The sequence below is a fragment of the Cyprinus carpio genome, chromosome A15 (assembly GCF_018340385.1).
Source record: "Cyprinus carpio isolate SPL01 chromosome A15, ASM1834038v1, whole genome shotgun sequence".
NCBI classification, from domain to species: Eukaryota; Metazoa; Chordata; class Actinopteri; order Cypriniformes; family Cyprinidae; genus Cyprinus; species Cyprinus carpio.
The window spans coordinates 19,495,335-19,518,665 of NC_056586.1; the positions used below are offsets into that span (position 1 = coordinate 19,495,335).

General features: G+C 37.0%; 1 protein-coding gene across 1 annotated transcript in view; it reads right to left on the reverse strand.

The window, feature by feature from the left end:
- LOC109054034 (FRAS1-related extracellular matrix protein 2-like) overlaps positions 1 to 23,027 on the reverse strand; it is a 68,778-nt gene extending 45,751 nt beyond the window's left edge. Inside the window, exons 1-2 of the mRNA XM_042771408.1 lie at positions 17,850 to 23,027; positions 15,410 to 15,499 (exon numbers count right to left, since the gene is read on the reverse strand). Coding sequence (XP_042627342.1) covers positions 15,410 to 15,499; positions 17,850 to 22,866 — 5,107 coding nt within the window. The 5' untranslated portion in view covers positions 22,867 to 23,027. The remainder of the gene's footprint in view (positions 1 to 15,409; positions 15,500 to 17,849) is intronic.
- Between the last annotated feature and the right edge of the window lie 304 nt (positions 23,028 to 23,331).

The window sequence follows — 23,331 nt, forward strand, 5'->3', positions numbered from 1 at the left end:
TAAATGTATCCCTTATAGCATCCTAGCCATAGCAAAATAGGAATTTGTATTTAAACTTTAGAATAAGATGTAGAACATGCTGTCTAAAAACATGTTTTTTTAGATTATAACTAAATTTCTCCGATGATAGTTTACTTTGGATATGTATGTGTAGATTATCAGCATGGTTGTGAAGGGTAACTTTTACTTCAATACCAAATATGTAATTAAAGACAAGGGAAAAAAATGTATATTAATTTTATTTCAGTTTATTCTATAAGACAACATACCAATGTAACATTAGAAGAAAATAAAATATTTTTCATGAAGTAGACCTAAATTCATGCAGTAGCCTATAAAGCATTTTCAAATCTGGAAAACTTTAGTGAAATGTCCACCAAGTGAAAACTTTCTTTCCAATAGAGGCCACAAAAAACTATCAAGGCACTTTTAAGTTAATAATAATAAAAAAAAATTTACCAAAATGTGTTTTAATCCATTAGTCTCGCTGTAGTCAGTTATTTTTGTAGATTTTTTTCAGTAAGATTCCGGGATGCTGTAGAATAGTTCTACCAGACGGGCTTTGGTTCTACTAACGATTTGATTGGAGACCAACAGCCAATCACAATTGACCTTTAATTTTCCGATTGGTTGATTTTGTGGCACACTTGTAACGCTGTTGAGAAGTTGAGCGAGCGTGTGTCAAGAGTTGAGCGCGCACAGAATTAAGAGGTTGAGAGAGAGAGAGAGAGAGAGAGAGAGAGAGAGAGAGAGAGAGAGAGAGAGAGAGAGGAACTTGACAGGAGCGCAGAGAATAAGTTTGTGAGAGAGCACCTGAGTAAACTGCGTGAGAGGGGTTATTACTGCACGTTAATATGGATAATAGCAAACAAGCAAATACATTTATTGAGCACGGAATCGTTTATTCTTTGCTCAAACGAATTTTTTTTTTTTTTTGCGATTGTTAATTTCTGTTCAAAATATAATGTAAAGTGCTTGCAAAATATAGTTCTCTGTGCTCAAAACTTACAATTACTCGCTCAGGATTGAGGCACAAATATAACGCCATACTGTTCAGTGCCAAGCTGTGGAAAAACACAGTCTTTGCATAACCTTCCATTGGATCCCAATATTAGGAAAGAGTGGATTAGCTTTATTTTTAATGTTAAAGTTCCAGACCGCATCAGTAAAAGTTTGGTTGTTTGTTCACTTCATTTCACAGCGGATTCGTTTACAAGGCACAATTTGACACCAGATTTTCTGAAAGACTTAAATTAAAAGATGATTCTGAGCCGACTTTACTGGATCCGACAGTAATGTCACACCACACAAGTGTGAGTAACTGTTTTTATTAGGTGATCACTATTGCTTTGTCTGTTATTATAGTTCATTTGATATGAACTGAGAATTTATGCTTTTTTAAACCTAAATTACAGCAGTGTCCATCTATGAAGGCTGTAGGCTGTCAAACATACACAACTGTTAACCAATCATAGAAGTGGGCGTTAACTTCCAAGTCTATAATCTGCCACGCCTATTCAAACGGAACGTTCTGATGAGGAGGGTCGAAACAGGACAGAAAATAGCCTATTACTGTTAAAATATTATGTTATTGATGTGAAAATCTTGATAACATTATAAGTGGACCTCATAGAACAGTACAAAATAATAAAAAAAAGGCAGTTCATGACCCCTTTAATGGCCTTGTTTATTTATAAAGCACACCACAAAAATGTCTTAAAGTACTCTAAACAAAGTTTCCAAATGCCCATCATGTCCCTTTCAGTCTTACTTCAGAGACTAAAAAAAAAAAAAAAACTTTTTAATGGGACTGACAAAGTCTGAGTTAATTCGGTATAAACCTAGTTTATTTCCTGTCTGCCATGGAACTCTATTCCATTCATCTCCCTCATGCAAAGACTTTCGCTTGAGACCAAACTGAAGTCTAAAGTGGCAGTATACATAGAATTCAGAAATAAATTACAGGCCGACATCCCTGGATGTGTAATACTGTGTAGTCCCTACATACTGAAAAGAAGCAAATAAAGCAAGTAGACAAGGAGGAAGTCTGCAAAAATTCTTATAAAGAAGAACACTGGTCTGGCATAACATAATATTACACAGTGAGCATTAGAGCTGAGTAGTCTGACAGATAATGTGTTGTAAGAGATAAACAAACCTTAAGTGTGCATAAAAATTGAACACTGCCCTTATTTTTTCTCGGTGCACAAGCATTAAAGGCCACTACCATGTTCTGAAGTGGCATGCTGATACATTCTGGACAGCCGGTGACCTTTTCACTGAAATGTGGTATTTAGAGTGCCATTTCTAAGAGAAGACTGTGCAAAGCAGAAGAGTAACACAGCTGAGTGAAAAACTGACAACATCAGAATCTGTTACAAGACAATGTAGATTTTCAGTGATAATTAAGCAATGACATTTGATCTGATCTTCAAATAAGTCACAATTAGAGATGCCCAAAATGATATTAGAGATTTTATTTTACCAGTACTGACTGATATTTAGCTGATATTAAAGATTTAATTTGACATGCTCATTTTCCCTAGTTTTACATTTAGATTACATTTGCAATCAGCAAATGCTCACCTGAAGTTATTCTATAAAAACTCAAATAATTTAATAACACTGTTAAAAGTAATCTTTAGCAAATCTCTAATTTTTTTTTCATAATGTGATGCAGCATTTAAACAACTGAAAAACAGCCAATAGAAATAGAAACAGAAAAATATATATATAATTTTTTTTTTTTTTATATTATATTATAAATGTTTTTACTGCCAATTTTGATCAAAGTAATGCATCCTTACTAAGAAAAAATAATAAAAAGAAAAATGGCTGACCTCAAACTTTTATATGTATTTTATTTACATATTTATGTTTTTAGTTTAAGGTTTAGTTAACTATAACCTTGCTTACTGGCATATTGGTATTAGCCTGGATTTTAATATCAGTGCATCGTTCCTCATTTTAACAGACAAAAATGCTGCTCAAAATAATTTAACTGTGCTAACATTCAAAGTACAGGGTGGAAAAAACACATATATAAATCCCTAAGCCAATGATTTTAACAGCTAACTAAACTCAAGGGTCAGTTAACCTGGAGTTCAAACACTGAGACAAGATGGATGGCATTGATCAGATCTGTTCTGACCTATAAAAACACTCACAAATTTGCTATTCACATGAAAAAAAGTACAAAGGGTTCACAAACATTTCCTGCAGCTGTAATTGCAGCTCAATACTCTGAAGTAAAAAAGTCCAAGTGAAGTAAATGACCCTGAAATCTAAAAATCTAAATATCAATGAATCTTCTGGCTGTAAATATACATCGCTGGTCATTTTCAGGTCTCCAGGACAAGTTCCAAAGAGACTAAAAAACACATAAATTAAGTGATTTACTTGAATTAACAGGGCATAAAAGGCATGCTGAAGCTTGCTCATATGTATAGCGTTATGATGAACAGCAGCAAATAGGCATGCTGCTGTCCTGGGGCTTGAAGAGGCGGTCAGTGTGCGTGTCATTGATTTACAAGACGAAGGTTGCACTCACAGCAAGTACAGATTGACTTTCATCCCCTGAGATTGGGCTGCACTCACTGATGGCTCTTCACAGTCTGCAACATGCGCTAAATCCCCATTAGTTCCTTGTAAAATTCAAGGTTACGAGGACAACGCGAAAAGTGCTAGAGCTTGGGCAAATGCACTGACTGATGATTAGACAAGTGCTAAAGACATGCAGTGTTAACAACATCTATTGACTAATCATGAATAAATGAATAAATAAATTGATTGAATGAAGGAAAACGAGAGCTTCGCTTTACTGCTGCAAAGCCTGTCCTTTCATTAGCTTTATCCCTCATGGTCCTTAAAGCCATTCAGTCACAGTGCACATCATTCATGTTAATGAATACTGGTGTCATGCAGTATACTAGAAAATTATGCCTTTAAAACTCAATTTTAAGGCATTTTCAGCTGTGCGTGTTTATCAAGTCTGCTTGTGCTGTATGTCATATATTGGTTAGTTTTATTAGTATAAAAACAATTTCCCAAACTCGAATGCACAACAAAATATAATACCTTGAAAATAGGAGTCTTAATCATGATTGTGATTGGTGGCAAAGGTATGAACTAGAATTAACATGAAAGCAATCCTGTCTGATTTGCAGATGTGAATCAATATTTACGTTAGACATACACTTACATGACAATGAAATTTTCATTGAATTTTCACAGAAGACAACATTGTCAAAACGATCACTGTTGACACAGATCTGCTAAAATGTCTTAAAACGCTGTATTATGCATGCCAGACCAGTAGTTGGTGATATGGTAAAGAAACACTATGTGAACACATAATACGCATTTGCATGACATTACCATTTTCACAAATTTGCTTTTTGTAGTTTACACCGAGACGATTACAGTATCTTTTTAAAAAACTTGCACCCGTTTTTGAAAGTTTGCATTTTCAGGCCCCACAAAACGCTTTTTTTTTCCCCCATTTTTAGTTAAAACAGTGTTGTGTAAACATTGTTTTTGAATGTTACTTAAAAATAGCAATATTTTGTCACTCATTACACTACATTGGTACTTTGAAATTCTGTAGCTTAAAATTTAAACGCAAAATGTATTATTGAAAGTAACTGATTGTGTTACTTTCCACAAAGTTTTTAAATGTAAGATTTCACCATAAACATTACAACATAAAAATCACACAATAGCTTAATGTGAACCCAAATTTAAAACTTTATTTCCTAGTAATCTTCCAGTGAGCTTTAACCTCTGCAAATTGATTGAGTCAGTCACTGAACTTGAGAAGTCTGATTCATGAACAAATCATTCAGACCTGACATGGTGAACTGGATGACCTGATTAATCGAAAAGATCTGGTCCAATAGAACGATTTGTTCACAAATCAGACATCTCTACTTCTCTCATAAACACATCAATGCATGCTAAGGTGAATAACAACTTTATAAGATTTCGGTTTTGCATGGTTTCATAAGACTTTGAATATAGAGCATGAGTCATATGAACTTTTTTCATGATACTTTTGCATTCATTTTGAATCTTGAAAGCCTCAGTCCACATTCAGTGTAATTTCATGTCAAAAAGCAACCAGTACAAGTCTTTAGAATTACTTCTTTTATGTTTCACAGGAAAAAAATTAAGCCATACAGGTTTGGAGCGACATGAGGGTGAGCAAATGATGACAGAATTGTTATTTTGGGGTGAACTAATCCTTTAAGAAAATCCAGAACGAAACTAAACTGTGCTTTTCTTCTCAACTGAGAGCTTTTTCGGAAGAGCCACGTAACAGTAAATAGCTAGAAGTCAGAAAAAATTAGAATTTGAGGCAACAGTATGAAAGAATGGCATGATATGGCTCAGGGCTTTAGGAAGCTGATCATAACCACTACAAGGGATTGAGCCACTTCTCTATCTTTCATCTCCCCTGCACTTCCTCCCAGTCATTACACAGCTCTAAAAATTCCCTATCCCGAGGGGAGGTGGAGGCGGGGGCAGGTGGGTAGTACTTCACAGGTTGGCTCCCAGGAGAAGATGCTCAACAGCACCGGCTGCTCACACCTCTTTCCCCTGAGACCTGTAACTGAACAATGCCAGAACATACAGGGCAGCTTGAAAGCATTAGAGTGGGTAGAGTAGGAACAAAAAGTCTTAAAATAATAATATATAAATAAAATAAAATAAAGTTTATATACACACACACATATATATATATATATATATATATATAGATATATATATATATATATATATATATATATATATATATATATATATATATATATATATACTATATAATATATAAATTATATTTATTATTTATTTATTTTTATTTATAATGGTCTAAGACTTTTTGTTCCTACTCTACTCCTACTCTATTTTTTTTATTTTTTCTAATTGTACAATTTTTTTGGGGTTATTCTACTGTCAAAAAACCTGCAGTCCAAAACCAACATTTCAAACACTAATACTCAAACTCAAATACTACACTGCACACAAATAAAAATCACTGGTATAGTGGGATTCAAAAGTCCTCTGATCATCAGAAATAAAATAATATATAAAGAAGAAAATAATGTTTTTTATATTTTAATTTATTTTGATATTTGTATTTTATTTTATTTGTATTTTTTTATTATTATTAAAAAAAATTGTAGGAAAAAGTCGAATCTCAAATTTTTGTTATGTCACTGACTGTCAAAGATCCTGTAAGTCCACAACCAACATTTCAAACACTTGATTCCATACTTGACAGCACCACACAAAAACCAACAATCTTTATATTGAGGAATTCAGATCTCATTTCTCTCCAAAACAACTTCAAGATGGTACAGTGATGAGGTGAGCTATGACTTTCAGCCCGTGTCCGTAAGTAGGAGGGTGAGAGAGAGAGAGAGACAAAGATAGAGGTAGAAATGTAGGGAGGAGAGGAAGGCTTGTCAGATTCAAGTCAAGACACCCAGGCCCTGCGGGAAGAGACTGCAAGGCTGCAGCTAGGCCCAGGCTGTCAGCAGCCCCTCAAAGACAGAAGCAGGAAGGAGGCGGTTAGAAAGCAAAGGCCAGGAAAGTATTATGCAGACTGATGTATTGAGTGATAGTGCCAGGCTTACAGATGCAGAGTGACAGCATGTCTACAGCACTGGGGCATCAGAAAGAACAGCAAACAAGGTCTTTTTGTTTGCAGGATATTACCTTTGAAAACCATGACGGGACTGAGGCCCACAGAAATAAGAATGAAAGATTGTCTTTACCATCTAGAGGTATTCATGCTTACAGTGCCAACATGAAAACTGTATCACTGGCTTGACAGTGTATCATACATTGTGTCACAGTTGTCATGCTGTCATTGTTATAATCTATTTTAGTATTTCTAGCCTAGAAGCTTGGACATGTTACACTCACATTGGATATTTAACTAGTGTTGGGCAATATATTTAATATTTACAATATATCTGCAATGACACTGCAGGTAGTATAAAATTACATAAAAAATGGTAAGTTTTTAACAGAATATTTAAAGCAAAAAAAAATGATGATCAATTCAAAATTTTGAACTACTCATTTACACTTACATAGAAGTCTGTGTTTTTTATATATATTAAAATGCAAAAATATATAGGTAAATATGGCTGTTTATCATCATTTGTTTGTGCATAAAACTAAAAACTTATATTCTTTCAAGACTAATTAATGCTGATTTTTGACCTTTCTATTCATTTCCACACATTTATCAGCACACTCTAAAAAATAAAATTAAACTTAATACAATTGTAATAAAAAAAAAAAAAACAAACAACCTAACTTTAAACAAAAATAAAATAAACAAATAAAATTTTAAGGTAAAATTCAAATAGAAAACTGTTATTTTATTCTGTAATAATATTTCACACCATTACTGTTTTTACAATTTTTGATCAAATAAATGCAGCCATGGTGAGCATAAGACTTTTTTCAAAAACAAAATGTCTTACTGACACCAAATGTTTAGATTGTGTGTATAAAAAAAATAAATAAAAAGAAATAAAATATATATATATATATATATATATATATATATATATATATATATATATATATATATATATATATATATATAGTACATATCACATATATAGATATAAATATATATGAAAAAAAAATATATTTTCATTCTTTTTTATATTATACAATAATATAATATATATATATATTTCAAAGCCGTACTCCATATGCAAATAACTGATTTCCACAACAGAACAGAGGTCTTGAGGTGCAATGGCATGGAAAAAACTGACCCAGTTTAATTGCTGGTTTTCTGTAAAATTTGTTTTTGGGAATGGAAATTTGCAGCCTGTTATAAAACTCGTCTTCAAACCCTCCAATGCAAGAGCAACATCCTGAGGGAGGGGACGACGACACTCTGAATGATCCAGCAGGGCAAGTCTGGACAGAATGCGGAGAATGTGTGTCGGGCACACGAACCAGGGCAAAGACCCTAAAACTTTCTTTCAATTCAAAGATAATATTAACAAATGTTGATGGTTAGCATATTGTTGGATTCACAGCTAGAATCTGACTAGGAAGGCCATACCAATTTAATTACCATATCAAGTTAATTTAAAATCTTTTTCATCAACTGCCAATTTTAGTTATTTTGATTTGAAGTAATTAACAGCCCATTATTCGACTCCAGAAAGTCTCATCCTAAAAAATCCTAGGATTAAATGCCTTGCTCTAGGGCAGTGGTTCTCAACCACATTCCTGGAGGACCCCCAAAACTGCACATTTTGCATGTCTCCTTTGTCTGACACACCCATTTCAAGACTGTGAATCTCTACTAATGAGCAGGTGACCTGAATCAGGTGTGTTTGATTAAGGAGACATGCAAAAATGTGCAGACAGTGATGGGGGTCCTCCAAGGAATGTGGTTGAGAACTACTGCTCTAGGGTACCTACTGCCTGATATGGTACCAATTTTATTGCGGCGTTGACATAAACCAGGGCTGCCAGCAATAGAACTGCTAAAAAAATCAACACTACAGTGACAGTTACACTATTTTTAGGGTTCCTACTTGAGATGCGCTATACAAACCCAAAAGTGTTAAAGCATTCAATTCACGGACAGGCAAAAGAACAGATACAGATGGCAATGGAGTTCAAGCTGTGCTCTTATGACCTGCTAAACTCATGTATTTGTAAGCAAGCTATGCTGCTGAGAAAAAGAACTCCCACTCAAGAGTACTGAAGGTACTGCTGTGCAGAACAAGTGTGCAGAGGAGGACGAGGAAGCGCTTGTTATGCCAACAAGTGTATTGTAGTTACTTTTTTACTATACCTCTTATATTTCCAGAGGCTACTGTATATTTCCAGATAGTGGATATGGAAGCAGAGGAGATATTAAAATCAAACCAATTCTCATTTCATTTTCCTGGAATCAACAATGTGCTGATCCAGGAAAATAATAACAACACCCTTGTGGGCAGCAGATGTTACCTGTATATGGTCTATATTCCCAGACCAGATGGTTTATGTGAAGCCGTGTCTATAAATGTCAAAATCACTTCTTACACAGTCTGCCGTCAATGAAATGTGCCGAAGAGCATGCTTTTGTCTATGGCCTAAAATAGGTTGGAGCTATTTATGATTGTGCTTAACCTGTAATTATGAACGACCAAAGTTGCTATATTCATTAATAATGGAATCTGAACAGATAATAGGGTGGAAAAAATATGCTGATCTATGCACATCCGCTTGAAGATGAAGGATAAAGTCTGTAAGAGACACTCTGACCTGACCAGTGCATGTATGAGCTTGTTTTCTTCGTAGCACCTCATGGCATGTTGAGAAACATAATCCCTCTGCTAACCTGAGACTGGAGTGAGGTGGTGCTTCAGAGATGAGCTGGAAAGAGACCCACCGCTGTCAATGGTTCTGAATGAACACAAACGTTTTGTGTTGAGCCACCAATGCTTGTGTAGGTTTTGCAAGTCTTGAACAATCCCTTTTACAATAAAAGTATTCACAGCTCTGTTTAGTGATTCACCCAGTGTGTTTTGTGGTTTTACTATGATAAATACAAACTAAAGATGCAGTCAAATTTCTTCGGCAAAATGTCTGTTGGCCATTGTCAAATAGTGTAGCGATGCACAATGCACCACTTACACAAAAGCCACTTTCAAAACAAGCAGCTTTCTGTTGGTCAAACTGATGAATTTGTGAGACCGACCTGAACATGAGCAAAATTTTTATGGGGAACTTTATTCGCTCCCTCACTTATCAAAAGGATTCTTATTAAAATGACTTAATTTCATCAAGCAAATGGTAAATATGACCACACTTTTAAGTCTATAAAGCAGTGGGGAACATTTTTTCTATCAGGGGCCATTTAAGACTGCTCACATTTAAAATTGCACATATTTAGAACAGTGGGACAGATACTTAATTAAGAACAAAATAGGCCAAAATCAATCAATCAATCCACCACAGCTCTTTTAATCAGATAAACATGAAAATATACAGCCTTAATTCATACTTGATGTGTGTATTCTTCTTACACAAATAGAGAAAACAAGCCTCCCTGGACTCCCTGCTAGCGCAGAGACAATCAGGATGGTAAAGAGAGAGAGACAGAGAGAGAGAGAGAGAGAGAGAAGGCAGGAATTGAAAACAAAGAGCAAGGTGCAGGCGGGAATCTGTCAGTGGGGACGTCTCCTCTGCTGACTGACTGAGTGGATTAGAGGTTGGAGGCAGACAGCTCCTCTAAAGCTCCACAAACAACCCACAGGCAGTGCTAGAACTTGTGTGTGCTCAGGTAAGCTCAATTTACCGGGGAGGAGGAGAAGAATCAGAGGGGAAAATGGAAGGGAGGGGTTAAGGTGGCTGCACAGAACAATTATGTGAACAAACATGCCAAAAAGTGGCCCCTAGGCCTACATGTCCATCTACAAAACAAAAACCAGATGAAGTATCTTTCTCCATGCAGTCTCCCTAGCTTGACCACTGATGAGGAGAATCTTTAGGGACAAAGGTGAGAGAGTTTGCTGTGTTCAACTAAAGAGAAGCACAAGTAACCACTCTCAGTAATCTCCATTCAGCAACCTGCCAGGTCTCACAAGTAACAATTATGGCCACTTTCGTCTCCAATTCTAGAGTTTATCCTTCCTTAATACCATTTTTAAGCCTAGCAGCTTCCTTTATTTAAACAAATGCAAAAATGTGTTAAAGAATGCTGTACCTGATATAGAGAGTATTATTTCTCCAAGATTACAAGGTCACAACAAAACCAAGACTTTGTCGTCTACCTCAAAAACATTAAATTAGCCTGTTTGTGAGGCCAGACAAACATTTTACAAAACTTCACTGAGGATTTCATGAGGTGCCTTCAGGTAACTGTGCTATTTTCTGAGACTATTTGGCAAAATGACAAGTAATATTCATCTGTTCATTGTTGAGCAGTGTTCAGTCTGAAACTGCATAACCCAGAGGGAAATGAAAAAGGAAGAGCAGTGTTTCTCAAACTTTTCAAGCCAAATACTTTTGATCAAATCAGAACCACCTAGTCACACAACAATGTTCTCTCTATTCACATTGAGGGCTGTAAACATTTCTGTAGCTAAAATAAATCACAGCTCTTCAAGACAGTCATCAGTCCTTTGACAGATCTGTGCACGGACTCTGCAATTCATCACACCAGCAAGCAGCTAAAATATAAATATCACAATGAAAACATTTATTAAAGAATTGCATGTGTTAACATGGGAATCTCGCGACCAAAAAAAAAAAAAAAAAACCTGTCTAAAAGTGCTCAAAACATTTTATCAGCCCAATCTTAAACTGGCTTCAGAAAACCAGATCTTAATTTAAAGGCAAAAAGAAAAAAAGAATAATATCTCTAAAAAAAAAAAAAAAAAAAAACACCTAAGGTTTTTGCTGTTTTATTTTTAGGCTGCAAACCAAAATTGTTGTTCATGGATCAGCACAGAGAACTTGCATCCCACATTACCAAAGAAGATTTTGCATTAGTCCCATACGCACAAATAAACTAAATAATAAAAATATCAATATTAAAAAAAACTTATTAAATAGACCAGAATTAAAATAAATAAATAATTTTTAAAAATTATTAAATGTGTTTTTTTATATTATACTTTTCCAATGTGTCATGTACTACTGGTGATAAGAACAAAATTATATATATATTTAAAAAAAAAAGTCTAAATCCTTATTTATTTTTTGTGGTATTTTTTTATAATACAATATTTATCTCTTTTTTCTTCTTCAAAGGCATAATATCTATTGACATTTTCATCTATTTGCACTCATCATCTGGCATGTTTTTGGCTATGTAACCACTTTTCACAAGAAATTGTAATCGTCCAAAAACCATCATCAACTTCAGATTCTTCAGTAACCACCTGCTGATATCTTTCAAAGTTTGAAAACTTAATAATCCTCTGAAAGACCAATTATATTACTCATTGGGAATCTAAGCCAAAGGGTCATTTACTCTGCTTTTAGCACAACTCTACAAAAGAATCTGCTGCCAACTAACAGCATTAATTTGAAGGGCAATTTCAACTCCTTTCATAAAGTGATGTTGATTAATTACTTGTGCTAGTTGTAATTTGGCCTCCATTAGAGCAGAAGGGGTGGCAACAGTTAGTGACAACAAATTAATTTTGACACCGTCAGCCATTGTATCACAAATTTCTTTTTGCAATCAAAATCAAATCATACTTAAAAGCAAATTCTAGTACTAATAACATTGGATTATGCCTCTAAATATGCATGATTCAATAAGAAAGACATTTAATTCAGTTCACTCAATAAACAACAGCATTGGCTGCATGCATCTGCTGTATAATCCACTTATGGCATTTATTTACTTATACAACCCATACATGTATTGTACGTACATACTGTACATACTGTATGTAATGTTATATCATGTCTTCTTCACAGCCAGATTCCCAGTTTGTGTAATTTATTTGGCTAACAGACAAGAAATCTGATTATAATTCCGAAAGCAAGCCCTAAAGAGAACTGACTGGAAAACTGATGGTTTTTTTTTTTTTTTTCAGTACGTCAGGCTAAATTTCCAAACAGCTCATGCCTGAGATTAAAACATATTTATCTGAGAAGGCAGATACACTTTTATACACAGCAATGCCTTATAAAACAAACTGCTTAATCTGATCACACAACTAGAAGCATTTTCTCGACTTTATTGGGCTTAGTCTAAATAAACATTCAATAAACCGACACTTAATCTTTACAAGCAACAAAAATGCCCTATTTTACAACCTGTATGAGCTGTACTGCAGTGTTGCTTTAAGATAAAGACTAAACAGCCCATTGGATACATCTCAATTTTCTGTCTTACTATATGAGCTCTACCTGCAGAGTGATTTCTGCTGGAAAATGATGACAGGATACAGCTGTGTCTGAAACACAGCCTCTGAAACAGCCGCAGGGGGTACCTGGGGGAATTAGTGTGGCTGCCACAGTGGCTCTCATGCCTACCAATAACATCAGCAGTCTGGCAGCCTTGCTATCAATGAGCCAGTATTAGAGTTTCATAAGCACACAATTCACAAATTAAATTCTGAAAACTGACTCTAGGTCAGGTTGAAAATCTAATAACAATTTTTGCATCCGAATATTGCTACACAGTATGAAAACACCTCAAAATGAATCAAATGATTAGGGAACTGGGATGCCACTAAGACTAATGGATGGTTAATGAAAAAACATCCAATATGATTAAGGTAACAACTTCCACTACAGTTGAGAAAAGGTGACCACATCGAAGCAAAGTCTTGGGTTGGTTTTTCAGACTTTCCTTAATGTGTCTGTCTTTTTGCTCATCGGTTCACCTGGAGGGCACAATATGAAACATGTAAGACACTCTCTCATGGGGAGGACCAGCACTCACCAGTAAGCAAATGTTAAGGCATACCAGGGGGGCCTCTAGATCTTATCAAGTCCATTTCACCGTCGTTTCATGAGGACAAATTCTGTCTATTTAAAGAGGTGCAAACCATTCTAGGGAACCACACACTGAATATGTACAGCGGTTCTCGGCATTCAGAAATCAAGTTCTAACAAATGAACAATTCGAATAAAAGACATGTGACGTGATATGTGAAGAAAACAAAAGAAAAATCAAGGCAACTTACTGTACTACTAACAGTAGGAAACATAATTTAACACACTTTTATGTATGTATACTATACTGTTCAAAAGCTTGGAGTCAGTAGGATTTTTATAAGAAATTAATTTGTTTATTCAACAAGGATGCAAAAGCAAGAGTAAAGACATTTAAAATGTTACAAACAACTATTTCAAATAAAAGCTGTTCTCTTGGACCTTCTATTTATCAAAAAAAAAACACTAATAAATTTACAGTAGCTTCCATAAAACATTAAGCAGCACAATTTTACAATATTACTGTTTTTTGGTCAAATAAATGCAGTCTTGATGAGCATAAAAGACTTAATAACCGAAAAAAGCACAGGATTCCTCATAATCATTTGACAAGCAGCAAAATGAAAGAAAACTTCATTTAGAAAAGAATAAGTGCCACAAGACACAATGAGGGCATCTTGAGCCCTTTTTGAAAGGAGAGTTTATACAACATTCTGCAGAATCCCATTGTATAATTGCCAAACTTCAGAAGACACACACACCTCGTGCCAACTTCTGTTAGACACAGGCTCTTTGTGCCAGTCAATGAATAATCTAATTAGCATGCACCTAGAACAACAGTATTGAATGCCAAATCCATAAAAATCAAGTCAGTCTACATCTAATGCTTTTATGATAGAAAGCAAAAGATCAACAAATTAACCTACTCAAGAAGAGTTCAAACTCATCATATGACTAAACCATGCAAAACACTTTGAGTCTTCTCCCATCCTCTTAAAAAAATCGATCTACATTTTCTGTACAGAATCGTGTGAAATGACACTGGTTTTCACTAGATGATTCCATTGTGGCTACAGAAGATTGGGAGTGGGAGGTGAGAGCATTTCTTCAGTCATGGGAAAAGAGAAACGGTGCCATTACAAAATAGCATGTTTCTTTATAGCCATGGCATAGGAGAACAATGAACAGGCTGTCAGGAGGGTCTCTGGAACATAAAGTGTCCTCAAAGCCCACTAAAACAAGCAATCGGCATTTGCATACGTAAAAGCAGAAACCTTTAATGTTTTCAAGTGGGCTGTGTATACAAAAAAAAGAAGAAAGGCAAGTAGGACGATAGACAAGAAAATCAAATAATGAGGGAATGGAGCTGATCTTTGGTAAAAATGTATCTTATCTATCAGAATTTCAAAACTATCATAAACTTAGTCAGCATTACCTAATTAGCCTGAAAATGGCCCTCATTAAGACAATCACCCTTCTCAAATTATATTATGGTGGCTAAATACAGACAAAAGATTTCATCACGCAAGTCATCCTCAAAGTGAAGCACTTGTTTCTAACATATCAGCTTTCATTTTTTTGGCAGTCAAGCAATAAGTCCTTAATAATGCTTTCTGGGACTTCGCTGGGTGCTAAGTGCACTTCGTGGGTTTATAATTGGACAGCTTCATTCAACCCATCAGAGAAAGTTTGAGATTGAAAAACGTTTTTCAATAAAATGATTAAAAACCCAACCAAAGCTCTATTAAAGTTTTCCAGTTCAATATGCCAACGTGTCAATCAAAAGACATCCCAGACGGAACTAACTCACGGATTCTAGTTATTGCTCTCGCACAGTCACTCCTTCACAAGCACTTGGTGAGCACACAAAGAAATGAAGGATGATGCAGATAGGGATGAACACGTCTGTAATCCAACCAGTCATATTCTAAACATCCTGAGGCCAAAACAATAAAAAGAGGTTGCAATATCTTACCACTGTCTTCAATGGAAAAGTGGAATGTGTCGCTAGTGGCGTTGTCTCCATCTCGAAGCACGTAGCATATATGCATGTCATCGATGTCAGCTGAAGGATGAAACATTCAAAAGGAAGAGTTACTTTTTAAACTATATTAGATTATAAGCTAAGCTCTGATTCACTTTATTGCTTTATATTAACGATACTATATAGATCCGTTTTATCATACAGTTCAGATTTTTCAGAATGACACAATTGTCTAAGCAAAATCAACCATTACAGAGAAATATGGTATATATATTTTTAGAATGTTCATATACTCAAATGTAAACATTCCATATATTAAATGAAATAAAGTGTGTCAGTAGGAAATATCAGTTTGCATTTCCAAACATTTCTTTTTCCATTAATTGTAATAATCCAGTGAGACTTTTGTTTGCATAAGGAGTCTAACGACAGCCAGTGCTCCACACAAAGATCTGATCTCACCATCATCCAGGATTACATGAAGATACAGAAATGCTGAGGCCAGACTAAACCCAGAAAAACTGTGGCAATGTCTCCAAGATGCTTGAAGAAACTTGAAATAACTGGCTTTTTTTTTTTTTTTTTTTTTTGTGAAAATACTAATGGCCTAAGACTTTTGTGCAGTACAATTCTTGCCATTTTTCTCCTAGTAAAAGTATAGCCCTGATCCAGACTCTGAGGAGGACCATAAGGGCACAGGGTGCCATTTGAGACAGGGTCTATATGAACCAGGTTAAAAAGCACTTTCAAATAAGGGCATTTTGCCCATTTGCTCATGCACAGAGCTCTGCAGGCACCAAACTACATTATGTCTGAGATGTATCAGCTGGGCAGTGTTTAATTTAGACTGAAAGAAATATGAAGCTCTGAAGCTGTGGTACATCAATTCCCTTCTGACTGAAAGGAGCCATAAAGAGCAGCAGGTCTCCAGCAGGCCTCCATCTACACCGCCCTCTCCACCCGCCCTCTCTTGTGCTCAAACTTTGGAGTGCATTTCATGTACGTGGTTTTTCTGAGAGGGTGTTACATCCACAGCTCTAGCCTATCTTCAATATTTTATGTCAAAACATTTCTCTTCAAAGCGGCCAGCTCATAAAAATGTAAACCCATCATTTTCAAATGCCCACAAGGGAGCAGCAACTTTATTTACTGTCAGTAGTCCACACCATCACCCCCAGCCCCCAACTGTGCTAAATTCCCTTGAAATATTCAAAGAGAATCCTGAAAAAAACCAGCTTATTTAGAAAGGGGAAACAGAGTGGCAAGTTGAGCATGCCCCCTGCTAGTTTTGACATTTACAAGTTTTTACAATTATACTAAGAGCTCAGGTCTTCACTGTAACTCTATGACTTGTGTAACACATTAACAACTGTTTGCTTTTTAAACAATGAATACTATATTGCTCTTTTTTGATGGCAAAAAAAAACATTTTGTGCGAAATGGTGCACACTTTTTCAGATATTCTTTCAATATTTCAGGACAAATCCTCCTTCATAACACTGTTGAGAACATAGCAAGACCTATCATTTAGGATCATGAAACAATTTACCCAAAAATGAAAATTGTCAATTTATTCACCCTTCTATCCAGGCTGCTCTTCTCCATATAATAAAACTGAAAGATAAAAGATGCTGTCAAGCTCCAAATCATTCTTTATTTTATGGTGCCTTTCTGTCATTTTGTAACTGCCCTGATGATTGATTGATAGACAGATAGACAGAGACAAGTTTGTTTACCAGTCTCCCCATCATGTTTCAGAAGGGTTTTCATCTGGCCAGGCCGGGAGATGAGATGGTAAACAACTTTAAGCATATTTTTAGTGGTTTATTTAGTTATTTATTTATTTTCAAACACGAGTTGACAGACTCAGTCCAGATTCACTTTTATTATATGTAAATGAGCAGCCAAGATATTCTTCAAAAAGATCACCTTCTGTGCATGAAAGGTCTGTAATGACATGGGGGTGAATAAATGATCACAGTATTTTCCTTTTTGCATGAGTTATGACTTTAATACAGTATTATTAGATGCATGTTAATCCAGTATTTACTCACATTTTCTAAAGTATTAAGTCTCAGATGTCAACTATACATCGGATTGGTTTCTTCTTTAAATTATAAAAAAGTAAAAATATGAATGGAATTATAATGTTATACTAAAACTAAAATTAACATAATGAAAAAAAACCTTAAGATAACATGTAGAAAGAAAAAAAAAAAAAAAAAAAAACGCCTTAAGCACACAGATTACCTTAAGTGAACTTTGAACGATTAATTGCCACTTTGAACGATTACGTAATTGTGGCATCCATATTTGTAACCGCGATTAGAAATTCGATTAATTGTGCAGCCCTAACTAGTACCATTAATTGATTTAATATTTTTTTAAATTAATATAGCATATTTTATTAAACTGATATCACAAAACTTACCTTGTGTGAATGTGGTGATAGTGGCATTGCCTTTCCCCAAGTCAATGAGGTAGCCATGCTCAGTAGCCACAGTAATTTTAAAAGTGACTGCTCTGTGAGGGCTGTCTCTGTCTTCTGCCTTTAATGTTTTACTAGTGATCAGGAACCCAAGGTGACCAGTAGGGAGAATTCTTAATGTTGTACCACCCTTATTAGTCACAACCTGTGGAACTCCATTGTCCACTGGATAAATTGCGATTTTCATCATCTGGGGCTTGCGAGTTGCATAAACCGTGTCAGGGAACACATAAAAGTCTGTGTGAGTTCCATCGGTAACAGTAAACGAGAAGCTGTCGGAGGCAGACTCGGTTCCATCATGTTTATAACGTATCATGTTTTCATTCAGGTCCTGCTTGGTGAAGGAAGTGACAGGTCGGGTGTTGTTAAACAGCAACTTGCCGTGTACAGGCACCTGGGTGATTGTAAACTTTAAAAGGTGATCAACTGTGTCACGGTCCTCCACCGTCAACTCAAAAGGAGTGATTAACTTATTTTCACCTTCATTAACAACCAGACCGTGAATGGTGACAACAGGCTTTTTATTGTCCACATCCGTAATGGACACACGGAAGGTGCGGAACACAGGATTGTAGCCATCAGTCACCTCAAACTCAAAGCTGTCCATCTTCACCTCATCATCAGCAGTGTGGATGTAGTAAATTTTATTTCCAGCTAGTTGAAGCTGAGTGAATGAACTAATGGGCATCCCTGGTACATCAGTGCACTCTAAGTGTCCTCGTATAGGGGCACGTGTGATGGTGAACACCAAGTGTTCATCGGGGCTGTTATGATCACTAGTGCTGAGCAGGTCTGTGGTTAGAGTCACCCTTCCTCCTTCTTTCAGAGAAACACCTTTGCTGATCACATCAGGGAACACCATATCTATTCCACCAATAGTTACATAGAAGTATCTGTCAATCAAAGGGTTAATGCCATCAGTAACATCAAATTTGATAAGGTCACGAACTCCCTCTTGTCCATTGTGAATGTACACAATCATATCTTGGTCGACCTCATTTTGTGTGAAGTTCATTCCAACAGTTATGTTTTCTAGAGCTCCAAATGGTGTTCGCTTTTGTAAAAACCCTTGATTTGGTCCATAACGGATGATGTATGTCAGAATGCTGTCTTCTGTATCCAGATCAGTGGCTTTTAAAACTTGATTGCTGATTATTTTCACCTCTCCTACTTCTATTTCAAGGCCATCATTAATCGCCATCCTTGGGGTTTCATCGTCAACCAAAATGACCATAATCATGACGGTTTTCTCCACTGTGAATTTGCCATCAGTAAGTAGAACATCAAAACTATCCTCTGTGGTTTCTGAATCATCATGCTCGTAGACAATACTTGAAGCCTCTTGTATCTGATCGAGTGTGAAGTTTGTGACAGGAATAGTACCTGAGGTTAACTGATTAAGGATGTATCCATGTTTTGGAAGTTTTGAAATAATAAACGTAAGCTCATCCGCTGGAATGTCAGCATCAGCACCGTTTAATATTGGAGTGTCAATGACAATGTTCATGCCTTCCATCACAACAAACTCTCTCATATGGATCTCTGGCTTTTCGTCATTGGATGGGATTATCACGATTGGGAAAAAGTGTTTCTCTGAAAAGTTTATCCCATCTGAACACCTGAAAGTAAACCTGTCCTCAACTGGCTCGACACCTTTATGAATACTTTGCACGTAATAAATGTGTTTTTCCCGAATATCTTTAATGGTGAAAGCGCTAATAGGAATCCCTGATCTGGATTTCTCAGAGCCTGGTGCAGGGGAGATGTTTTCTACATAGCCTGAGGTGGGCTGTACAATAATTGTGCAAAGAAGGTCATCATTAGGGGTGTCGATGTCATTAGCACTAATATGTGAAGTTTCGATAATGTTTTTCTCACCCTCCACGACAATGAATTGGGGGCCCACAAAGACCTCAGGGGCCTGACTATCCAATGGCAAAATTGTGACTTGCACGCGAACCCCTTTGATTTTATTTCCCCCAACTATCCAGTCATCAGACATATCAGTAAGCGTAAGATTAAAGAAGTCATGTTTTGTTGTCAAGCCAATTTCTCCACTGTTATGTGCATACACTACCAAGCCACTAATGATGTCTGCTTGAGTGAATCTATTGGAGGGCACACCATTTACTAATACTTCACCAAACACTGGGGGGTCCTCTACGATAAAGGTCAGCCTGAGGTCATCAGTGTCCTCGTCTCGACCCTGAATGACGTTGGTGGTGATCTCAGTCACTCCATTCTCCAAAACTTCTATGTAAGACCCAATAGTGCCCTCTGGAAGGCTGATGGTTGGTGCTTCATCATCAATAGGCTTCACATTGATCCTGACGGTGATTGTGACAACGTGGACACCATCACTGATATCCAACTGGAAGAAATCGCTGGTTGACTCATCACCATTATGAATGTAAGACATTCTGCCAAAAGATATATCGTCCACATTAAATGAATTCCCTTTAGTCATATCAGTGAATGTGTACTTAACCTGGCCGTGCTTTGGAGGCTGGGTGATTGTAAACAGAATCTGTGAGCTGTCCGTGTCAGCATCTGTGGTGTCCAGCTCGGCACGTGTGATGACATGCACCCCTCGTTCTTGCACGGTAAAGCCTGTGTTGGTGATCTGGGGAGGCTTGTTGTCAACAGGCTGTAAAAATATGGTGAAAACTCCATTGGCGCTGTTTCCTGCCGTGTCCTCAACTTTGTAATGGAACTGCACCACATGTGGGGTTATTCCGAGCTCTAGATCAGGAGGTTTGTAGGCTATCTTGTGATGATTTATCTGTGCCTGAGTGAACTCGGTGACTTCTGAATTTGGACTCTCAGTTAAAACGATGCTTCCTAGAATGCCAGGGCTGTTCTCATCTGTGTCGGTGGGTGGCTTGGTAATTGTGTATTTTAAATCTCTGTCTTCTGAGTCCAAGTCTGTGTAGCGCAAGAACTTCTTTCGAAAATAGGTGAGCTGGTACTCATGAACGGTCACTTGCAGAGTGGTCCCGGGATACAGCTCTGGGGGTATATCATCAATGGGGAGAACTTTGATGATAAAAGAGTTCTCACCTGATTGGTTCGGTGGGTCGTTGTCGTCTTGTACATGGAAAACAAACTGGTCCATGATGGTCTTTGTATTATGTGGTCCGATATGCCTGTAAAACAGCTTGCCTTCTGTAATGTCGTGCTGGAACCATTCTGTCACTACTTTCTCATACATCTCATCTTGGGCATTGAACCTCCATGTGGATGGATCCTCCGGTGCATCTGATTGACGAAGTATCACTTCTCCTATTGTAGAGTATGGACGCACCATGATGAATTTAATGGTTGAATCCTCAGAGTCTATATCTGCTGCACTAAGCATTAAAGAAGAAAAGGGCATCATTTGGTTTTTAAACACAACTAAGCCTGTGTTGGCATTGATTATGGGAGGTTCATCATCAGTTGGCACCACAGTGATGGGAAATAGAAACTCAACTTCATTTTTTCCATCTGTCATTCTAAAAATGATATTATCGCTGTATGTATCGCTGCTATCGTGCTGGTAGATGACGCTCCCTAAATTAAGATCTGCTGGGGTGAAGAATTTTCGCCTGGACCCCAGAACTGGGAGCTCTCCATGGCGAAGGCCATTAATAACTGTGATTTGGACGTGGTCTAAGTTGTCCTCGTCACTAATTTGTAGGTTTTGTGAGCTGGACAGTGGCCTGGACTGACCCTCATAAAGCAGTTGGCCAGTGTTACGGGTCACAACTGGAGCTAAAGTGTTCATGGGTTTAACCACTATCATAAATGCAAAGGGGTCTGATAAAGCCCCCTCAGTATCTACAACTTCAAACTCAATTTGGAAAATTCTCTCCACATCTGAATCCACGGAGGGAGGCTTGTAGGCTATTTTAAGATCTTTCAGGTCTGCTTGATAAAAAGACGTGATGGGCAAATTCCTGTCATCCGTGCTCACAATGTAGCCCTCCTCAAAGGACAGCGGAGAAGTGATGTTGAAGATTAAATCATCAGGATTAGATTCCACATCCTCAGCGGCAAGCATATCATGGGTTATGGCAGTCATTACAAACTGGTCAACTTCCATCATCATCATTGCTACAAAACTCGGTTTAGGAGCTGTGTTTTCCTCACCCTCCTTTATAATCACCACGATTTGGAAAAACTCTTGCTTCAGTACATTTGCTTCTTTATCTTGTAACTCTAAATACATGGGAATATAATCTCGGTTTGGAGAACGATGTGCAAAAGTATGCTGATAGCGAATGTCCATCCTGACAAATTCATCACAGTCCACAGGTTTCCCTAATTTTCCATTATCAATCAGCTTTCCATACCTGGGTAATGAGCTGCCACTGGACAGTGATGTAACTTTACACAAATGAGCATTTCTATCATAAGTAAACTCCAGGATTTTCTTATTAATAGGATTACTCATTCCAAGCAGCTTCTCTACAACTACAGGCATGTGTTTGGTAAGAATCTCAAGCTGAGTGAAAATCACCTCAACTTCCATCATAAAGGGAATTATGACTGTATCAGTCTGAGTATCATATCTGAGCTGAAGTCTTACTCTGTCTTTTGAAGGGCTCCTGGATCCGAAATGCGAATATTTTACATCATTGGGACCAAATTCACAAGGAAACTTTTTCGGGGACAGCTGTCCCGGTCTCTGTGACAGCGGGTCATTATCCAGAACTGTTACGGTGCACTTGTCTCCGGGCTGAACTTGGATAACCAGATCATTGATTGGATCAATATAGACAGATCTGCCGAAAGGAACCCGTACTCCATTATTGGCAACAAGAATAGCATCCTCTGAAAGTTCAGATCTTAAACCGTATGTTAAACCCAAACTCTCAAATCCCTGTGCAGATGCATCGAGACACAAAGTCAGTATAAAGAAAAACAAGTGCACATGAAACGCTCTACGTTGTCGCTGCTCTGTTATACTCCGAGCCATTTGTGATGTAAGCCAGAATTACTACTACACGTTCGGCACAGTCCGTGGCAAGATGAGAAAGTGAAGCAAGTTAATGCGCGCAGCAGAAAAATCTCCCATTCGCATCCACGCAAGGATGCACCACTCTCCCTGTGCAGCTGGCACTCTGAATAAACTCCATGCCTCTCGGAGCGTTGCGCGAGAAATCACGCCCCGCTCTCACGCTATTGGCGCACGTTTACGATGGAATGCGTTCAGAGTGCTCTGATTGGTCACAAGCACTGTCACACCGAGGCAAGCGGGGACAGATCTGCATGAATTCAGAAGGAATGACTTGTTGTGGGGTATTTTGGCAAGCCGTTTTAGCATTCCTTCCTTTAAACTTACTAGTATTTAGTTTTATTTACTATATGGCTTTCATTTCGGTTTATTTATAACAGGAAAATTATTTTTCCTTCTGACTTCTGGCATCCCACGACCTCCTGT